Here is a 21,908-nt window from a genome sequence, read left to right on the forward strand (position 1 = left end):
AGCACTTACCGCCTGTTACCAATCCTAGGGGCCTAGCACTTATGGCCCGTTACCAATCCTAGGTGCCTAGCAGTTGCCAGAAGTCACTCAGAACGGGTAAATGTTTTTTGCTGCTAACTAATAGGAGCTAAGCCTAACTTGTTACACCACATTCATTATACTATTACACTACTACAAAGGATTACACTCTTAAAACTTAGAACACTAGGAAGTTGGGTCACAATACACAACTTAGGACAGTTGTGGCAAATAACATAGAATAGAAAAATTGGATATACTAACGGGGCAGGCATTACAAAGTTGTAACAAATAACTGGGAGAAAGTAGAACACTGAAACAATAAGAGGTTACTGGATACCCATGGCATAAACAACTGGGAGCACAAATATTGCCGTGTTTTGCCACACCCCCCTTTTTACCACCCCGGCTACAGCTTTCTACTACTTCCTACTCTGGGGAGAACACTGCAGACTGTATTCTGTGCCTTGAAAAAGCAAACGTGAAGTGTTGCAAGCTTAGTAAAAGTAAACCTTTAGTGCAAAAAAAAAAAAATAATAATTAAATTTCGCTATGATATCTCTGGGCGGACCATCCTGCTTTTTAGGGCCTAAAGAATGATGGATCCTATCCATTTATAGGCCTTCAACAGGGATCTCAGGGGCAAACTCCAGAAATAGGGCCGTATTTGTACTTCTGCACATTAACAACTGTTTCAGGAATACCTTCTATCCTAAGATTGCTCCGGCGCAAACGATTTTCACAATCTTCTAATTGATCTTTTAACAATAAATTTTCTTCTGGGCCGGCTCCAAATCTTGATCCAAACTTTTTAAAACTGTTGTTGAATCATCCATCCATACATGTTTCCAAGGCTGCAGTAGGGTGGCCAATTTCACGCAGGTTGTGGTGCAATTCAGTTGTAATGGAAGCGGAGGCCTGCGACAGCTCCTCTCGTATCATAGCCCGCAGGTGTTGTAGGAAAGCCGGATCATCGCCCTGCGCTGTCGCCTTTAGTTGGTGTGGGACAGAGTGCATGCTATCCTCAGATGCTGGCATCGGAGAGGAGGCTGGTGAAGCACACAATGAGGGAGCCAGCGCCATCTTGGACTGGGAGGCCGAGTCGTGTGAAGCCGAGTTTCGATTCAATTTACCGGTAAGACCCATCCGTGCCACTCCAGGTAAGTATACCAGCATAGTGTGAGTACCGGTGTCCATGAAATAGCTTTTAGCCCAAAGTTGAGCAGAGTCGCCTTAGAACACATCCATCCAGTCACGCAGCATGCATGCGTCCCTGCTGTCCTATTTGAAACAAGAAAGAAGCCCTGACGGCACGGGACCTACTAGACATGGATTGTGGGCTTTTGAAAGGCAAGTGTTATTGTTTTTTTTTTATGAAAGTTCTGCTTTAAATTGCCACAGGTAGAAAGTAATTTGCACTGGTTGGAAGCAGGGAGGTATTATGTTCTGCTATAACCCTGATGTACTTCTAAAGTGCCTATGTAATTACCATAAAATAGGTGGGTTTACAGTTTCTTTATTACAGTAATAAAATCATGTTGGGAAATGTAAAAAAAAAAAAAAAAAAAAAAAAAAAAAAAAAGGTTTAAACATTAAGGAAAACTTTTAAACTTTTTAAGTTTTTAAGCACTTTAAGGCAGTAACAAGTAGCAAAGAGACAGAGAGGACTTAAGAATTCTGGAAAGTAATTTTAGATTTGACTTTGTATACAAATTACAGGCTCCATATTGTATGTGTTCATAGAATAAAGCTTCACACTGTAACTTTAGGAAGGGCAGAAACAGCCTCTGGTTCAGTTTCAACAGGGAACTCGAAGAGGGCAAAATTATTTGTGATGGTAATATTTAGGCCTTGGCACAGGAGGGATCTGGTAATCACAGCCAATAATTGGCACTGTACAGTACTATAATGAGATATCCCATGTACCTGAGCCCACAATGAGATTATCAGCAACACTATATGCCAGACAAAGGAATGACAGCAGGGAAAACATTGCTTTCCAAGACCCAAACCTATATTTGATAACCCCACAGATTTCTGGGAAAATTATTTTAATGTCCTCCTCTAATTAATGCAAATTATTGTAAATACATCCATAAAAGCCTAACACCTATATCAAAAAATTATTACTATAAAAAAAGCACTGTAACAGATTCTAGAGATTCCTTTAAAAATAGAAAAACAAAACATTTTTTATTTGAGAAAACAGTTTCCCTGTAGGCACGATTGCAGACGACTCCTTACCAGCCAATCAAACCTTTGCACAGCAGGGCTAATTCCTATGGAACCAGCGTCTGTACATGTAACAGCTAGAATTAGTGAGTGATACTACCGTAGTGTTGCTCACTGCTGCTCCATTCATTCTTTACAGGGCTGCCCCAGGAAGACTCTACGTGTAGTGTATTCCCCCCAAGAAGACGCAGTTACTGGCGTGAAAAAGTGGCAAACGCACTGCAACCTCACCATTAATGTGAACTTAGCCTTCAACAAATACAATAATTCAGTGGCTAACAGTTTCAATGTACTGTGGAGACATGTTTATCCCCACAGATAAGCAAGGCTGGAGGACGGATTAAGGATTTACTCAACAGCACTCTTACCTAGCAAGGTCTTAGGGTTGGTGAGGCCTAGTTGTACAACAGGATTGTCCAGGATGGCTTGGAATAAAGGACTAGATGTGTCAATACCCTTGTCCAGGTCCTCTGGGGAAGGTTTTTTGTCTCCCAGCAGCCACTCACACTTAAGGATAAAAAAAACATGCAAAGGACATTTAGGTGTCATTCATTCATTGTGTAAAAATTAAAACAGATGGGAAGAATGGGTAGAGTAAAAAAAACAAAAAGGAAAAAAAAAAAAAAAAAAGGAGAGTGTGAGAGACAAAATGAAGCAAAGAAGACCTACAAATAAAAAGAAGTGGAAGGAAAGAAAAATGAACATAATATTACTACTCACAGCTGCATCTTGCTGATTGTTATTTACACGCAGAGCATCAATCACTTCTTTCTCATCGAAGCCCATCTCCATCAGAGCAATGACAGCCTACAACGAGGTGTAATGTCACTAAAGCCACAGCACAATCACATGAACTAGTGAATTTCCTTCCTTCTTCCTTGAGAATTACTCTTCAGCCCATGGCAACATAAGCACAATTAAGCCTTTGCCCCATCAGCCATTTTACTGCTAGGGTTGGATATTTTTTATTATTTCATAAATATTTGGACAGACAACATTTTTCTAATTTTGGTTCTGTACATTACCACAATTCATTTTAAATTAAACAACTCAGATGCAGCTGAACTGCAGACTTTCAGCTTTAAACCCCCTAGCGGTAATCTTGAGTGTGACTCCGGGTGGGAAAACTATGCAAAAAGCGGTAACCCCGAGTCACACTTGGGGTAACTTTGGGGGTCCCCTTACTTTAGCCCCACGTTCCTTCGGCGATTGGACAATCCCGCTGTGATGCCGGGGAGCCTCTGTCGGGGGGCGTGGCCAGGCGGGAAATTTAAAAGCAGATTTCAGAGTAATCTGCTTTTAAATACTGCACGCATCTGCAGTTAGATGCGATGCACCATGCAGGATTTCTGCATGGTGCCTCGCATCTAACTGCAGATGCAATCACCAATAGTAAATTCCAGGGGTGATGCCAGCGGCGATTTCCCGCTGGCATCACCCCTGGAATACACTGCAGCTGTTCGCATCACCCGGAGATCAGCCTCCAGTTAATGCAAGCAGGGGAGTGAGCAGGGCGGTGACATCCCCACCACATCACCTGGCAAGATGTGTGACATCTTCTGGGTGATGCGATGGATGCTGGGGGTGGGAAATTTAAAAGCAGATTACTCTGTAATCTGCTTTAAAAAAATTTTTACAGTAAAATACACACAATAACATATAATAAGAGTATTAAAACACGTTTTAGTGCACCAAGCATCACTGCCAAGTGCCCCGATTTACATTTTGCCCACTATTAGCCCTGACCTTGATCTGACCTTTTGATGGCTTATAAATCACTTCCTGAATGTATCATTTCATCACTTAAGTCTTTGACCTTCATTGTTCCTGACTGATTGCTGGAGACCACATTGGCATCCAAACGACATCTCGCCGGCGCAAGCGCTGTTTTGGAGGAATTTGAACGCAGCGATAGCGATTTGGAGTCCCTTGTGGAATCGAGCGATAGTGATTCCCCAGGAAATTTGTCATCAGACAGCGAAAGTGAACTGAGTGACGATTCTGGACCTGAGGTTTTTTTTTTTTATGCCAACATGTGTGCTCCTCTGTGCTTTTTAATTTTTTTTTTTTATGCCAACATGTATGCTGCTCTGTGTTTGCTAACATAATACTTGCAACCTTCACACTATAAAAGAACATATCCTAAAATACATTTTTTATTTTGTTTTATGCAGGTACGCTGGACAACAATTAGGTGCTCCACACCTGAGGTTTACAAGAAGCAGAAAGTGGCAACCTGTGACCAAGGATGACATTTGGCTGTTTTTGGGCTTGGCGATCCTGCAGGGAGTTGTGGGCAAACCCGTGCAGAAGTGGTACTGGTCCAAGAACAAAATGATTGCCCCTCGATTCTTTGGCACATTCATGCCAGAATACCGCTTTTCTTTCATCATGAAGTACCTGCACTTCGCAAACAATGAAGAGTTTGATGAGACTACCCATCCTGCACCAAAACTCAAGAAAATTTGGGAAGTGTCTCAGATGATGCTACAAATTTCCAGCAAACCTATGTGCCAGAAAGAGATGTCAGCATTGACGAAAGTCTAATGGCTTACAAGGGGAGGCTCAGCTGGGTGCAGTACATTGCGTCAAAGCAACCTATATGCTGTGCCAATCCTCATCTGGCTACATCTGGAATATGGTACTGTACACTGGAAAAGGGACACAGTACAACCCCAGATACAGCCATTATGGATTAGTAACATCTTCAGTGCTATCCCTCATTGAGACATTGCTAGGTCAGGGCTATTGTGTCACAACTGACAATTTCTACGCCTCTCCTGAGCTTTATAAGTTCCTTCTGCAACACAGAACAGATGCGTATGGAACCGTACTAACCGGCGCAACCTGCCATCACTGTTTGCAAAAGGGAAGCTGAAGACAGGAGAAATTGTTGCCTGGCAGAAAGGAAAGATGATGGCATGACAAGAAAGATGTGTGCCTGATGAGGACAGTCCAAGTGATGAAGCCACAGTGATTGACTACAACACCATGGGAGGTGTCGACAGAGCTGACCATGCTCTGGAAGTACTACAAGAAGGTTTTTAGGCATCTTGTTGAGCAGTGCCTATAGAATTCCTACATTCTATACAAAAAAAAAAAAAAAAAAAAAGTCAGAGGCCTTTGAATCATTCAGACATCATTTTGCAAGTTTCCGAGTCCATAGTCAAGAACCACCAAACACCATCAGTGGCTATGAATAGACCTGGATGTCGTGCTTCCACTGTTGTCAACCCTGAACAGCTGACTGGTCGTCACTTCGTTGAATACATCCCACTAACCCTGAAAAAGGCAGCACCTACAAGGATGTGTGTGGTTTGCTGCTCAAAGACCGATGACAGAGGAAGGAAGAAACGCAAGGAAACCAGGTTTTCTACTGTCCTGACTGTGATGTTGGGCTTTGTTGGGCACCCTGCTTCAAAATCTACCACACCCGGGATGCCTACTAAAAATGTAAATATTTTTTTTCCTAAAATCTGCATTTAATTTATATTAATTTATCAATAATATTGCATCCTTGTTTGGAAAATTTCAGTGAGAAATTTTTGATAAAAAACATTTTTTTTGATAAATTACATTGTTGTGGTCTAATGAAATATTTTTTATAATTATGTATTATATTATAATTTATGATTATTATATAATAAATAAACATAATTATTATACCCAGGAGTTAATAATAAGAACTACAGGCCCACAATATAAACAAAAATTTCTATGCAAAAAAAAAAAAAAAAATAGGATCACTTTTTGCATAAAAAAATTGACAGAATTAGAACGCTAGGGGGGTAATTCAGTGGGTTGAACAAAAAGATTGCATAAAAAAAAGTAAGGAACTAAAGCCTTTTTTTTTTTGTTAAACAATTATTTCATTTCAGGGGCTCAAAAGTAATCGGACAAATTACTGTAAGGCTTTTTCATGGGCTGGTGTGGGCAATTCCCTTGTTATGTCATTATCAATTAGGTGGATAAAAGGTCTGGAGTTGATTTGAGGGGGTGCTTGTATGTGGAAGATTTTGCTGTGAACAGACAACATGCGGTCAAAGGAGCTCTCCATGCAGGTGAAACAAGCCATCCTTAAACTGAAAAAACAGAAAAAACCCATCTGAGAAATTGCTACAATATTAAGAGTAGCAAAATCTACAGTTTGGTACATCATGAGAAAGAAACAAAGCACTGGTGAACTCAGCAACGCCAAAAGACCTGGACGTCCATGGAAGACAACAGTGGTGGATGATCGCAGAATCGTTTCCATGGTGAAGAGAAACCCCTTCACAACAGCCAACCAAGTGAACAACACTCTCCAGGAGGTAGGTGTATCGATATCCAAGTCTACCATAAATAGAAGACTGCATGAAAGTAAATACAGAGGGTGCACTGCAAGGTGCAAGACACTCATAAGCCTCAAGAATAGAAAGGCTAGATTAGACTTTGCTCAAAACATCTAAAAAAGCCAGCACAGTTCTGGAAAAACATTCTTTGGACAGATGAAACCAAGATCAACCTTTACCAGAATGATGGCAAGAAAAAAAAAAGTATGGAGAAGGCGTGGAACAGCTCATAATCCAAAGCATACCACATCATCTGTAAAACATGGCGGAGGCAGTATGATGGCTTGGCTGTGCATGGCTGCTAGTGGCACTGGGACACTAGTGTTTATCGATGATGTGACACAGGACAGAAGCAGCCGAATGAGATCCGAGGTGTTCAGAGACATACTGTCTGCTCAAATCCAGCTAAATGCAGTCACATTGATTGGGAGGCGTTTCATAATACAGATAGACAATGACCCAAAACATACAGCCAAAGCAACCCAGGAGTTTATTAAAGCAAAGAAGTGGAATATTCTTGAATGGCCAAGTCAGTCACCTGATCTGAACCCAATTGAGCATGCATTTCACTTGTTGAAGACTAAACTTCAGACAGAAAGACCAACAAACAAACAGCAACTGGAAGCCGCTGCAGTAAAGGCCTGGCAGAGCATTAAAAAGGAGGAGACCCAGCATCTGGTGATATCCATGAGTTCAAGAATACAGGCTGTCATTGAAAACAAAGGGTTTACAACCAAGTATCAGAAATGAAAAATTTATTTTCAGCTTTTAAATTTGTCCAATTACTTTTGAGCCCCTAAAATGAAGTGATTGTGTAAAAAAAAAAAAAAAAAAAAAGGCTTTAGTTTCTTACATTTTTAGGCAATCTGTTCAACCCACTGAAATAAAGCTGAAACTCTGCAGTTCAACCGCATCGGAGTTTGTTGTATTTAAAATTGTGGTAATGTACAGAACCAAAAATAGAAAAAAAAATGTCTCTGTCCAAATATTTATGGACCTAACTGTATGTCGTATACATTTTACCAATTTAAAGCGGAACTCAAAATAAAAAAACAAAGAAAAAACCCAAAAACTAATTTACCTTTAATAGATTTGTCGATCCATCAGGAGGTTTCCTTGATTGCCACAAAAGAAAGGGCTCCTTCTGCGCATGCCCGACATCGGGCATGTGTAGAAGAAGTGGCTAAGAGCCTCCTGGGATGCATGCCTAAAGGTAATCTAGGAAGCTCTGCACTCCTAATTCTGTCCTAAAAGGGGAGATTCTGCACCTTTTTTTTTTTTAAGGGTTGTCTACCCTTTTATGCAAAGTAAACATTTTGAGTTTAGGTCTGCTTTAAGTACTTGCAGCTGATTACTCCTCTTATTTTATAAATGCGAGTCTCCCTTGAGTGAAATTATCCAGGGCTTTTATATTTAGGTTTTCAAATGCTTAAACATTTTAACACTGAAGGACTACTTAACGAACCCGTGGGTCAGGCCGAAATTCTCTTTTCCTTCGAATCTTCTTAAATATTTCGGTGAGTTCATCTGTAGGCTCTTGGGCTGTGGCTCCTAAACTGGTTCTGGGGTCAGCAGAGGCAGAATCTCCTGTGGCTTCAGACATGTTTTCATTCTGCAGTGGAGCATCTGCTGCTGGATCATCAGCATGCTCAATCAACCACTCCATGGCCTGTGTCACTGACATACTGAGACAAGCACAGAAAAACATGAAAGGGTAGTGGAAATAAAACAGACTTCAAGTGGGAATGATGTGCACATAAAACAAGGCCTACTAAACCACAAGGATCCAACTGGGGTAAAACACTACTCAATCCCCCACCAAACTTTAAATATTTCCCCTTGACATATTTGTTAATAAAATGGTAATTTACCCCAGCCCCACAAGCACTCTGTCTTTGTGCCACCTTCGACTGTGATCTCCACTTCCCTACCAACATCCAGAAAATCTCTAGGTTTTGCCACTTCCACATGTACAACATCACCAAAAAATACCCTTTCCTGTTCTCAGAAATCCCCCAACTTCTTGGTGCATGTGCTTATGTTCTGGTATTCCACTAACCAGACTGTCACCTTTTCAATCCATGATCAACTCTGCAGCTAGTCTTACATTATGTTTCCTTCCCACAACTCCTCATCTGGTGCCTCCCTTTGCAATCTCTACATTGGCTCCCATTTCACAGAACAATCCAATTCAAGCTACTGTGTCTAGTGTTCAAATCACTCCACATTTTTGTCCCACCTACATTTCTGATCTTATACACAAATATAACCCATTGTCGCTCTTTCTCTTCTTCCAAATCCTGACTTCCTCACTCACAACCTCTTTCCATGCATGGCCAAAGACTTCTCTAGAGCTGCTCCCATTCTGTTTTTTTTGCAGTGGAGGTTAAAACACAAATACAAATTCAAAGATAAATACATACTCTAAAAATGGCTTTTTTTTTACCTTTGTAAAAAAAATTACAAGTAAATTAACCAAAAAAGTGGGTAAATAGAGTACCAGTTTTTGGCAAGTTACACCACCTGAAGGTTTAAATAATGGTTTATATTGTGGGACTGCTTATTTGCGGATTCATCAGAATTTTGACACTTGCAAATTCAACTGAAGAAAGCCCACTTCAGTCCACGGTCTTAGGATCAAACTTTAATAAATGCAAGGATTCTCTGCTGTGATCTGGAAGGTGATATTTTAACCAGTATTGGAATATAGCAGGTGTATGTGCAGAAAGAAGAAGTATTCTAAACTCAAAAGTACCTACTGATTTAACCGGAGGGCCTTTACTGCTCTGCTCTCAGGAAATCCCATCTCCGTCAGATGCCTTAGTGCTACTTCATCCACCCGATCCTCTTCATCTTCATCTAACATGGCTGCAAGAAATTGTAAAGTAGTGTTTATGTGCTGAAACACCATAAATATAATATCTATCTCATATATATATATATATATATATATATATATATATATATATAGTTATATAACAATTATCCTGCCCTCTCTGTTTTCTGTAAGTCCACCTAAACGTCTCCCCTTCCACTTATGTACCAGCCACTCTCACTACAAGCCTGACTTACTACAGGTAATGTAGTTTTGTCATTAAGCTCAGATTAAATTAACCAATTAAATAGTTGTTACATTCAAAACATAGAAATATATTATTTTGTACTATTGTAGTATATCTCCAGTCAAACTCTTGACTGTTAAGCAGTTAACAATTCTAGGCAATCTATACACTCTACTAATTTTTACAGCTTTTGATGGAAATACCTGCTTTAAATACCTCCTGAGCATTTTTCGTCAGAAAATGTTGCTGATAATTTTGGTCATGGTAATTTCTTCATATTTTATTTCAACATCAGGTTTTCATGTCAAACAAAGTACAAATCATGTACAATTACTATTTACTTTGCTGATCTTTCTTAACGGGTCCATCAGCAGTACAATCATTCAAACAGAAGTTCTGAATGGAAAGGTTATAACAAAATTTAGAGGCATAATAGGTAATGAGTCACCTGAAGGAGACAGTCTGGAGCAATTACTATACAACAGATAGATGCATTTTCCTACATTTGTGTACTTTGGGAAGCAATGTTTGTTAGAAAAACAAAAAAGTCATCTTCATGTGACAGAAACACTAAGCATTCAGGAATTCTTGTGCAGAGGAAAGGGTGATATTTGGAGGATGCATAGTGAGCAAGAGGCCAGTGGGGTTCTCTGTAACTTGAGATACCGGAATGTTACTCTAAATAGCGCATGGATAAAGTTATCCTGCAGCTTTTACCACCACAAATAGCACAGAGTTTGCTGAGATAAGAGAAGGCAAAGCACCCCTGCCATGTCATGTCTTTTAAGCAAAGAGACAACACCAAAACATATCAATATATTATTTCACAGCCTTAAATATAAAGCCCATGTATCCATTCATATTCATGCATTGTATAGTTTGTTGTTGAAAAGAATTGTGAAAATTCCTTTCCAACGACAAATATTGCATGTGTGTCCTTAAAATTAGTCACCTTTACACTGGTAGAACTGTACAAAACAGAACGGAGCACCGATTTCATTATAGTGCTAACTTTCCCTATATACAGGGGAGACTGCAGGAGGTCAACATCAGCACTCAGATTTAGGTATTTAACCAAATTGTATTTAGAAATACATTTTAATTCTGAATGTATACATAAGTAATTCATTTTTTTATATAAATACCTGAGTTGAGTTATGCCTTTTCAGCACTGTGAAAAATTAAAAAGGGTGCCAAATAAGAACTGTATACTACAACAGTGTTAATACAATACCGGTACAACTAACTGGTAATCAGTCATGTGACAAATACGCAGATAAAAAGGTCAGCAGTTTAAGGAGTAGTTCACTTTTTCCTTGATTGCCTTGAACTCACCATTGGCCTTTTTAAAAAGTTCAACAGCATCTGGGTTTAGTGCCAACAGCTTCTGCGCAACTTCAATAAGAGACACCAAAATCTTCCGAAGTTCAGTCGTAAACTGTATAAGAACAACAATATTTAACCTCAAAATGACCAACAGGTACACAAACAGTAAAAAAAAAAGTAAGTAAAAAAACTCACAAATTCTTGATGTAAGCATGCACTTACATCTCTCATGTTGTGTTGGGCAACGGAACGGTCTGCATTGCGAACAGGTAGACCAGCAGTGGCCTTGAGGATGGCATCCTTGTCTGGTGCTCTCTGTTCCTGCTTTCGCTGTCAAGAAGAGCAGCTATATGTTGAATTCTTAGGAGACTCAACAAAGCAAACTACATGGCTCTTTCCCTGTCAATTCAGTTTTTTTTTTGCCAAAGTACCTGGCAAACACCACTGACTCACCTTTTCTTCTGAAGATACATCAGCCATCTTTGGTGGCGGAGGTGGTGCCCTCTTCTTAATTAACAGCAGGACATCTATGGAGAGAGGACAGGGAAATCATCATTCTATTGGGCACTGATTACTAAGCTACACATTGTTTTTTTAAAAAGAAGGTTTTTCTGCGTAATCATTTAAAAACTACAGAAAAAAAGGTTTTACAAATTAAAGCTCAATCAATTAATTTTGCATAATTGCTGGATATTTTATATTACAATCCATATTTGCAGGTGCAAATGGTTACGTCTACAAGGGATACAAGGGGTTACATCTGGGGAAAATCAGCATTCTCAGAGCATGTCTGCTGTAAGGAAATCAAAAACAGATTACATAACCTGGAAGCTATAAAATTTTCAATTAAAGACAACTGGTATTGATTTAGATTAGTTCACAGGGCCTGAGCACCTTTGTCCTGAAGGTTTTCTTCTGCAATAGTCTTGGTGTCAGACAGGGCTCGCTCTGATGCAGAATGGACTAGCTTATGATGCGTTAGGACCTTGGGATCTTCTAGGCTTCCATGTGCACACTGCCAATTAAAAAAACAAAACAATATTTTATACCAGGTGATTACTTTAATAAAGATTTAGGAGAATTTTGACCAAAATAATAAATCACTCAGACTGGGTTACACTAATTACTGCTGCTGCATCCTGTGTAGTATTCACAAGTTCCATAAAACCAATTCTACCCAGATAAGAAAGTCTGCCCTCTCCATTAATGTGGACAGTGGAGTGCTAACATTTGTGTGCAGTGCAATACAGTTGTATCTGGACTGCAAATATATGTTACACATGGCATCTGGTTCACCGTCATATTTAAGTTGTGCACATTAGCATACACATTCCTGATGTCAGCAAAATGTCAATTACTGTCACAGTGGTCATAAGCAAAATGAAAAAAAATGAATAAAGAATGGCCATGTTACTTTTGATTTCTCTTCAAACTTTAGCAAGAAAGACACCAATACAAATAAATGTTCTATAAGGACAAAAACTGTTAAAGTTGTACGACAGATAAGGGAAGAGAAAACATAGATTGAGACAAATTATTCAAGGTTCTTTTTATAATTAGTATTTTGAGGAGAACCATTTTATTTCCATTTTCATACACCTTTTATTTCCCCACTTGAAAATGTACATGTGTGGAAAGACTACTGCACTTTTGTAAGAGCTATTGATAGTTATATTAATGCTCACTGCAATTCCTCTTCTCTTATTCCCCAGAGGTCTAATACATTACAGTAGAATTTTCTGTAACACAAATATCTTAGGCAAGTGCCAAACAATGATGTCAGCCTCCAAGAACTGCTCCCAGGATGCTCTCTGTTCTGGTACCCACCAGTCCTGTGAGGGGGGGGGGGTGTGGGACATACTGCACAAATTCATCAGAATTTTATACTTCCGGAGTGCTGGATGCCAATTTACCACACTGTGTGAAGTGGTTCCATTCTCAATCCCTTACATCACACCACAGAAACATTGGAGCTGAAGGATGGAACCACAGCACTTAGCGGGAGATACAGACATCTGACATGTCAAAAAAAAAAGTCAAATGCTGAAGGGTCCTACAGAGGAAGTAGTGCTGAACCAGAGCAAAGTTAGGAGACCAGAGAGTTTATTGTAGTTTTCTTTGTAAAAACAAAAAAAAAAAAAAAACAAACAAAAAAATAAAAACAAACAAACTTTTGACTGTTCACTAAATTCTTATCTATGGCTGTTAGTTGGGTTAAACACTGCAAGGAACACCAACATTCTTGCAAACAAAATGCACATACTTTGAATAGAACTGTGTGGCAAAATTAAATAAAAATGACTTTCATTCAAAATATGTGAAAATCAATTTTTAGGAAAGGACTGGTGTGTGTGTGGTCAAAAAATTCTTGGATGTGGAGACACAGCACAGATCTGTATCTAGTCACAACAACAATAATCTGATATCTAATACAGAAAAGAGAGCCAGAGACTTAAAATTGTTGTTACTGAAGTGGGTGGGCTGTGGGATTACTTGAAGTATACTTTGTAAAGCTGATGCTTTGTAATGTTTCTACACTTCCTTATCACCCAGTCACAATCAGATAAATAAGCAATGGTTGAGCCAAGTTAGTGGCCATAGGAATTATTCTACTATGGGTTAATGAGACACAGCAAGGAGTCAGCAACCGGCGTGTTTGGGAATAGTTCTCCTACATTGGAAGCTGGGGGTTCCCAGATTACTGAAAAAAAAGTAGGGAATTGGGTTAACTGATGAAAGAAATGCCTGGATAAAACACCTGAGCACCGAGCACGTGTTCTTTAGCACTCAAAATTGGCATTTTTTATCTTTCTGACTGGAGTATACCTCATATCACAGTTAAGTCTAGAGGGTGAACCCCACTGACACATTTTCTACTTACTAACAAAGTGGTGTATTTCAGTGATGAGGTGGGCAGAAAGTTACATCACGTGTTACAAAGAAAATAACCTGAATAGTTAAATATTCTCAGACAGCAAATGGGATTCAGCATTGTAGCTGGCCAACTGGGATTTTCAGGAGAGGCCAGCAATGGCGATCTCCATATTCTGCACTGTTCCTTGTGGTTACACCAATGGAATACAAATACAGGAACTTCCCCTGCTGACTTGTTTTTTTGTATATCAATATTTTATAAAATGTTTGAAAAAAGGAAAAATAACAAACAGTGCAAATGGTGACCAGAGACTCATACAATATGTATATAAAAACAATGTACAAACACAGTAAATGACAATAGTCCAGACCAGTCAAAAATAAAAACTGGTCAATAAAACAATAGAAAACAATAAAAGAAAAACAGTGTTCAAACTTTTTTTGTAGCGTGAAATTGTGGCTCAATTGTATACATAAGAGACCAACAAATAACAAGGGAGGGAAAGGGTAAATAGATGAGGAATGGGAAGCTGGGGTGAAGTCTATGTTCTGTGGAAAGAAATCCAGGGCCCCCAAATGTCATCAAATTTTACTAGTGAGTTCCTTAAAGTATGAGTAAATTTATCATAACCCAGTTCAATTTCGTAAAAATGGGATCCAGAGGTATTGAGGTTGATTTCCAAACTTTGGCCAAAGAGATTATACCTGCCAGTAAAATCATCTTAGTCAATTTCAGCGCCAGTCTGGGAAGTGCCAAGGTCAATTTGTTAAATAGGGCTGATTCCATGGTGCTATGAATCTCACGCTGTAAAATCCTAGAAATCAAGGAAAATGCCTCGTCCCAGAATTCCCTAGCAATCAGACAAGTTTTTGCCACTCTATCTGGAATGAGATACCATCTAAGCATGACTTTATAGTTGGCTTCCACCAAAGCGGAGTTCAAGGAGACCTTAGATAGTGAACACCAGTCCTCCAAATCCCATGTTATACCCAGTTAAGATTCCCAGTCTAACATATATTTAAGTTCACCAGGTGGGGAGCCCAAGGCTAAATAAATAATAGAAATTTGCCCTCCTATGGAGGCTACAGAAGAGAAAGTGCTTTTGAATGGGGAGGATAGCATGGGTTTCGGGGCCTGTCTGAATATTGTGTTGATAAATTAATCCAGTTGTATATAAAAATAAATAAACCACATTATATCTACCACAGTAATACGGCACCAGGTCATCATCCACTACATAGTTCTCCCCAGAGGTTTTTAGCCGGTTGCTCCGCCTGGCTGATTTGAATACCCCGCCCAGCTCTCGGCAGCTCTCATCCTCGGATGCACGGATCTCAGGCTGCTGTGTGTCATCCGTTCAGAGGATTGCTGCTGCTGGAGAGGTGAGCACGCAGCTAAGCCTACATGTGAAAGAGACACAGGCAGCCCCGCCCCCATCTCATAGCACAGAGCTCGGATTACTGTTTAAAAAAAAATGAAATGTATCCAGTGTGTGTAGTGTGCATGTCATTCTGCATCCTCACAGCTCTGTATACAAACCTCCATATCTCCTAATATGTATGTCACAATGACCTGTAATCTTCAGGGTGTACAGGGGACCCTCATAGATACTAGTTACTACAATTGCAGCCCCCCAGGTTCAAAGAATTTCAAGATTTGGGGGTCACAAATGGGTTGTGAAGTTTGGGGTTGCTGTTTCAGGGGAAAGTACAACTAGGAGTCCTAAATTGAAAGTGGGGACCCCAAGGGCAAATTGGGGACCCCAGAGCCACAAACATAGCAAGGAACATTAGGGAGGGGCCCCTTAATATATACCTACCTGTCACAAATATATACCTATGAAACTACAGTCTGCTTCTCTTCTTTGTACACCAATTTCTCTGAGGGTGGGGGGTACACAACTGAAAATATAGGTGCAAGTGTCGGGCACATTCTCCCCTTACAATCTCATTATTACAGCATCATTAGAACATAAAACACTCTGCCCAATAAAATGAGCTTCCCTGCCCTGTTACACATTCCTGTCCACTTATCTAACATTCTGAACTTCAATTCATGTGGAGACGTAAGAAACCAAAAATATAGGTACGAGTGGGGAACATCTGTGACTAACATCCCCTAAAACTTCATCACTATGGTATCATTAGAAAATTAACTCGGCCCACTAAACTTTATTGAGGTTGAGGTGTTGGAAGGTTACAGTCATGTATAACAAGGAAGTTTTTTTTATGTTGTAATGATGCCATGGTGATGAAAGGTGATCGCCCCTCGTGTCTCCCACTTCCACCTATATTTTTGTTTCCCTGCGCCTCTTAATTCTGGAGAAATTGGGGTTTGAGGTAAGATGCAGACAGATATGTGTAACAGAGCAGCAAACTTTGCTGGGTAGAGATTTATGTTCTCATAGTGCCATAGTAATAACATTTTAAATGTTTAGCCACAAGTGTCCCCCAGTTGCACCTACAGTTTGTTTCCTATGACTCCACGTGTACCTAAAAATATCAAGTTATTACAACCAACGGTTTAGGAGATCTGAAGGTTTGAACACAGCGAGTTGTTAGGCTGCAGAATATGACAAGCAGCTTTTACACTCACATTGCTATCACACTGCGCTGCCGATGACATTACACACTGCGGATAAACGTCACAGACAGTGTTTTTATAGAATATGGGCAGTGATGAGAGGGGGTCACTGTCTGTCTTGTCCCCATCTGATATCACATGCATGATGCTATTAAAGCATCGCCACATTTTTAACATTATATTTAAGAGTGACTTTCTCTGTTATGTAATGGAAAAATGTGCGTTTTTTGTTTTTATAGTTTTGTGGAGAGGACCTCTCCCCTTCAGTCTTCACTTCCATTTCGGTAAAGACCGAAGGGGAAATCCGCAGCCTCCTGGGATATTTGTGTCACATATCCCAAAAGGCTCTGCACTGCTCCTTGTGTGCATGCACCTTCAAAGGATTTCTTATAATGGAAAAAAAAAAAAAAAAAAAAAAAAGTGTTCAATCTAATGCATGCGCAGTGCAAGCAGCCCTGGATGTACAAGTGAACATCAGAGAAAAGGTGGAAGCTGAGCCAGCATGGGCCTGCTGGGCTAATTTTGTAAAAGAATCAATTGAAAAAAAAAATGATTTCACAAAAGTTCACTTTAACTAAATATAGACACAGGAGCACATCTGAAGTTAGGCTGAATTCACACCGGCAGTAAGGTTACATTTGTCCATTCCTCATGCCAGGAACCACTGCTGCTTAAAAAACTTCTAGCTCTGAAAAAGCCCAGCACTTACCGCCTGGTACCAATCCTAGGTGCCTAGAATTTACCGCCTGTTACCAATCCTAGGTGCCTAGCACTTACCGCCGGTTACCAATCCTAGGTGCCTAGCACTTAGGACCTGTTACCAATCCTAGGTGCCCAGCACTTATGGCCTGTTACCAATCCTAGGTGCCCAGCACTTACCGCTTGTTACCAATCCTAGGTGCCCAGCACTTATGGCCTGTTACCAATCCTAGGTGCCCAGCAGTTACCAGAAGTCACTCAGAAGGGGTAAATGTTTTTTGCTGCTAATATGAGCTAAGCCTCACTTGTTACACCACATTCATTTTACTATTACACTACTACAAAGGAATAAACTCTTAAAACTTAGAACACTAGTAAGTTGGGTCACAATACATGGCATAGGACAGTTGTGGCAAAATACATAGAATAGAAAAATTGGATATACTTATACTATATATAAATGGGGCAGGCATTACAAAGTTGTAACAAATAATTGGAAGAAGGTAGAACACTGAAACAATAAGAGGTTACTGGATACCCGAGGCATAAACAACTGGGTGCACTAAATTTGCCGTGTTTTGCCACACCCCCTTTTTTACCACCCGGCTGAAAAAAAATTTCTGGGGAGAACACTGCACTAGATAAAAACTGCAACAGGAGAGCGTCCAGAAAAAAAAAATAATTTCAAGGTGTCTTCTGATGATGTTTGCCAGATGCCTTCACTTTGTTCCAAAGTGGGTAAAGAGAGATAGAGGAGAAGGAAAAAAAAAAAACTTTTCACTTGCAGCTGGAAGATCAATTTTAAAGGAAATGGCCATCTATATTCAATCTTGTGGTCAATAAGAACATGTAGTAAGGGTTTGAGTGCCCTTCTGTGTTGAATAGTAAAAAGGTGTTAAATCTGAGAAAATTTGAATCTGATGGCCTTCCATCTCAATGTGATCCAGACCCCTTGTTGCCTTCAGAAGACCTTCTTTAGCAGTGGAATAGTGGGGCTTCACAACCACATCCCTGGGAGGAACATCCGGCCTGGGTGCCAAAAGTGCTCGGTGAGCCCCGTCAATTTCAAGGTGGGACTCCTTGAAATTCCAAGGTGGTAGATCCGGTAGGCGACATGCAAAAATCTCCTTGCGGCATCTGTAACATCTTTCACGGATTCAGGGAGGCCTCTGAGCCTAAAATTATTTCTAGGGGATCTATTTTCCAGGTCATCAATTTTAAGTTTCAGATCCTCAATCTGATTGTGTAGACCTGAGATTTCTTTAGAATTCTGGGTAACTTTTGAAACCGTCTCATCTACTTTTTTTTTCCAAAACATCAATTCTAGTGCCCAAGTTCTATAAATCTTAAAGGGTGAAGCAGGGGGGTCCTGTGAAAGCACACTGAATCTGGATCCAGTAATATAGGACAATTCCTGAGGGCTAGTAGATACTGGATCCTCCCTGTGATGAATCTGGGAACATGCTGAGGTTAAGGTAAAGCTGCTCTGCCTGGGTGCTGACCGGTGAAAAGTGGGGTGAACTCTCTTCCCACCCCTTTAGAAGCTGTGCCCCCGCCCATACCTTTGGAGGAGATCCTCGCCTTCTCTTGAAATGCAGAGCCTGCAGCCATATGTGTTTTCCGGGAGGCTGGAAGCCAGCTGTAGAGGTTAAGACCGCTGGATGCGGTCTTTAGATTTATTCCCCGACCATCTTACAACTGTGCAGGAAGGAATCTGGACCCTGCAAAGCTGATCTGTAGCGTGGCTGCCGAGTTATGCTACCAGGAGAGCCGCTGAGGAATCTGGAGGGTGCCGAGCCACGTACAAAAGCTTCCTTCATGGATGGCGGCACATGCACACTCCTGACTTGTTTTTAAAGGTGCCAGCTCCAAGCTGAAAAGAAGTCATGGCACTTTACTGGCTACATGCTTGCTGCTGGTCAGCTCTTTACCTTGCAAAGCAATTATTAGTGTGGTACAAATCCAAAGTTAGAAAACAAGCCAGCGTCTATTTTCAAAAACAGTGCCCAAGAGTATGGACTTCCTATAAAAGGTAAAAACCCCAAACTTGGTGCCAGTTATTAGACTCTGCTACAAAGGCTTCTAAAACATTCCCTCAATGCAGGACAAAGGCCTCTCCAAGGCTGGAGAAATTACACTTTCATCAGTGAAGATGGGTGATCAAGCAAGCCTGGAATGGATTTCCTAAAAGCCATTAGCTTTTTGTTAGCAAATGTTTTGGACCAGATCCATTTCAGGTTTGCTTGGTCACCCAGCTTCACTAATGAAAGTGTATCTTTTGCAGCCTTGAAGAGCCTTAATAACTCAGAGCCAAAGAAACATTCACTTTAATGTTGGCCCCTCTGTAGTATATACTCTCTGCTTTTTATTGCTCAGCTCAACCACTAGAAATCAGGAGAAAAAACAAAGTCCCAGAAAAGTCAGTTTTGCACTGAGCTTTCATGGGGCATGCAGTTATATGAGCCCCCCCCCCGCCCCCCCTTCCCACTAGAAACCATCTGGTATTTCCCATCAGTGGTGGCAGTGAGTAAATTTATACCAGGAGTCCCATTACAATGCTGGGCTTTACAATATACACAGCACCCAGAGCAAGCTACATAATAGCTTTGATACAGGATAACATGGGGAAGTAGATTTTATTTACATTGAAAAGACTAAATATTAGAAAAGAAGAATATGATGAGTTGCTCAAAATTCTAATTTGGCTTTACGGAATCAAAAAAACTGAGAAAACTGTTAACACAACATTGGGTTCAGTGTGTTACTAATTAATGTAATCAGTGGCTGTAAACCTGTAGTTAAACCGTACCTAAATTCAGAAATTTCGCTTTACATAAAAGAGTAGACAACCCTTTTATGTAAAGTAAAAATTCTGTTTTTTTTTTTTGCTTGGTCACCACCAAGGTGCAACACCTTTTCTTTTAATAAAAAAGGGTGTAGCACCGCTCCCTAATTCTGGATGGCCAAGGCGATGGAGAATGAATAGGAGCACAAAGCTCACACCTCCTCAGGAGGCTCCTAAGTCCTCTTCACACAAAGAAAAAACATTTGCCGATCTCACGCATGTGCAGTGAGATCAGTAAGTTTTTTTTCCATCCTACGTCACTTGATCTTGAGCCTGGGTCGGGTGATGTAGGATAAAGGACCAGGAAGAAGAGAAGATGGCAGCGGCTCCGGGACGACGCGGGACTCAATGCAGAACACCCCCGGATGGATCAGACAGCTCTGTGGGATTGAAGGTAAGTGAATTTTTTTTTTGCCAGTTTTCAGTTTAGTTTCTCTTTAAAGTAAGCAGTGGGCAGTGTTCCCATTGGCAGGGGGTTCCAGGGGCTCAGCTGAATCTGCAATTCAAACAACGAAGGCTACGTACACACGTGCAATAATTATCATTGGAAATGAACAACTAACGATCGATCGTCTGATACTAGTTAACATAAAAAGTGAACAACAACATGAATGTTGCTGAAAACAAACAACCAGGCAGATCATATCCGGGTGATGATAGTTCGCTATCTATTTTGTGTACGGTCATTCAGAGATTGTGGATTGTTCTGTGATACACTTTCTCCGGTTCATGTCACTTCCTGCATCGTTCAAACGATTGTATCTAGTGTGTGTACACTATTGGTGGATTATATTTGAACGATTGTATTGTTACAGCATGTACAGAATTGTGCACTATACCATTCTTCAAAATAATTGTGAATCGGTTGTTTTCTAACGATAAATATTGCTTGTGTGTACCTAGCCTAAAGTCCCAAATATTGCACCAAAAAGTTGTCTTCTATCTTTTGCTTACAAACTGAATGAACATGGCAATGGTCATTCAAATTAAAGCCAACAAATTTCCTCACATAGAGGTATTTTCATAAAGCTGTCAAGAAAAATAATAATCAAGCTCTTGGCATTTTTTGGAGGGGCACAGGGGCAAATTCTCATGGGGATCCGCGCGCCCCCGTATGTCACATACATAATTTGCAATCCCTAATGAACAGGGCCGTGTAATTTGTTGGCGCTATATAAATCTTGTTTAACAACAATACATGTCTCTGTTCCTCCTGCCCATCATACGTCACATACATATCCCTGCCCCCTCCCATCATACGTCACATACATGTCTCTTCTCCCCCTTCCCATCATACGTCAAATACATGTCTCTTCTCCCCCTTCCCATCATACGTCACATACATGTCTCTTGTCCCCCTTCCCATCATACACATACATGTCTCTGCTCCCCCTCCCCCTGTCACATACATGTCTCTGCTCCCCCTCCCTGTCACATACATGTCTCTGCTCCCCCTCCCCTTGTCACATACATGTCTCAGGCATTGCTCCTTCAGCTTCTCGATTGTCAGCTCTTCTGTCACCTCCTCCAGCCACTCCGCCCCCTCCATGGTGCAGACATGGAGTCTGATCACCCGGCCGGGGAAGATCTTCTCCTCCTGCACAAACATAGAGCGGCCCAAGGACAGGAGAGCAACAGCCTGTTACAAAATCCCCCCTCTCCTTTTATCGCCGGAACCCCGCCCGGGGAATGCCGGGAAATACAGCTGCTTATCAACCTCCAGTAGGCGGCGAAAATGAACAGGACAATTATGGTGCTATACAGGTTAGCTGCCTGCAGGTGGCGGACATGAACAACACAGTCTCGAACCTTGTTTTATTGTAAAATGTCCAGCAGATGGCGAGCGAGAGCATAACATTTCCATATATCGTATACCACAGAATGGCATGTAGAACCCAAGACAACTTTGCCTGGTGGAATGGCAAGAAGATAAACCT

At 40.6% G+C, this 21,908-nt stretch overlaps 1 protein-coding gene across 2 annotated transcripts in view; it reads right to left on the reverse strand.

Annotated features, from left to right (window-relative positions):
• UBAC1 (UBA domain containing 1) overlaps window positions 1-21,657 on the reverse strand; it is a 30,392-nt gene extending 8,735 nt beyond the window's left edge. Inside the window, exons 1-9 of one of the 2 annotated variants that reach the window (XM_072429357.1) lie at window positions 21,443-21,657; window positions 11,864-11,984; window positions 11,423-11,496; window positions 11,192-11,299; window positions 10,979-11,081; window positions 9,341-9,449; window positions 8,047-8,266; window positions 2,971-3,057; window positions 2,619-2,757 (exon numbers count right to left, since the gene is read on the reverse strand). In XM_072429357.1, the coding sequence (XP_072285458.1) occupies window positions 2,619-2,757; window positions 2,971-3,057; window positions 8,047-8,266; window positions 9,341-9,449; window positions 10,979-11,081; window positions 11,192-11,299; window positions 11,423-11,496; window positions 11,864-11,984; window positions 21,443-21,580 (1,099 nt within the window). In that variant the 5' untranslated portion in view covers window positions 21,581-21,657. Of the gene's footprint in view, window positions 1-2,618; window positions 2,758-2,970; window positions 3,058-8,046; window positions 8,267-9,340; window positions 9,450-10,978; window positions 11,082-11,164; window positions 11,300-11,422; window positions 11,497-11,863; window positions 11,985-21,442 lie in introns of both variants that reach the window. The other variant, XM_072429356.1, reaches the window with a different exon arrangement.
• Between the last annotated feature and the right edge of the window lie 251 nt (window positions 21,658-21,908).

Source organism: Pyxicephalus adspersus, chromosome Z, assembly GCF_032062135.1.
Source record: "Pyxicephalus adspersus chromosome Z, UCB_Pads_2.0, whole genome shotgun sequence".
Classification (NCBI taxonomy): domain Eukaryota; kingdom Metazoa; phylum Chordata; class Amphibia; order Anura; family Pyxicephalidae; genus Pyxicephalus; species Pyxicephalus adspersus.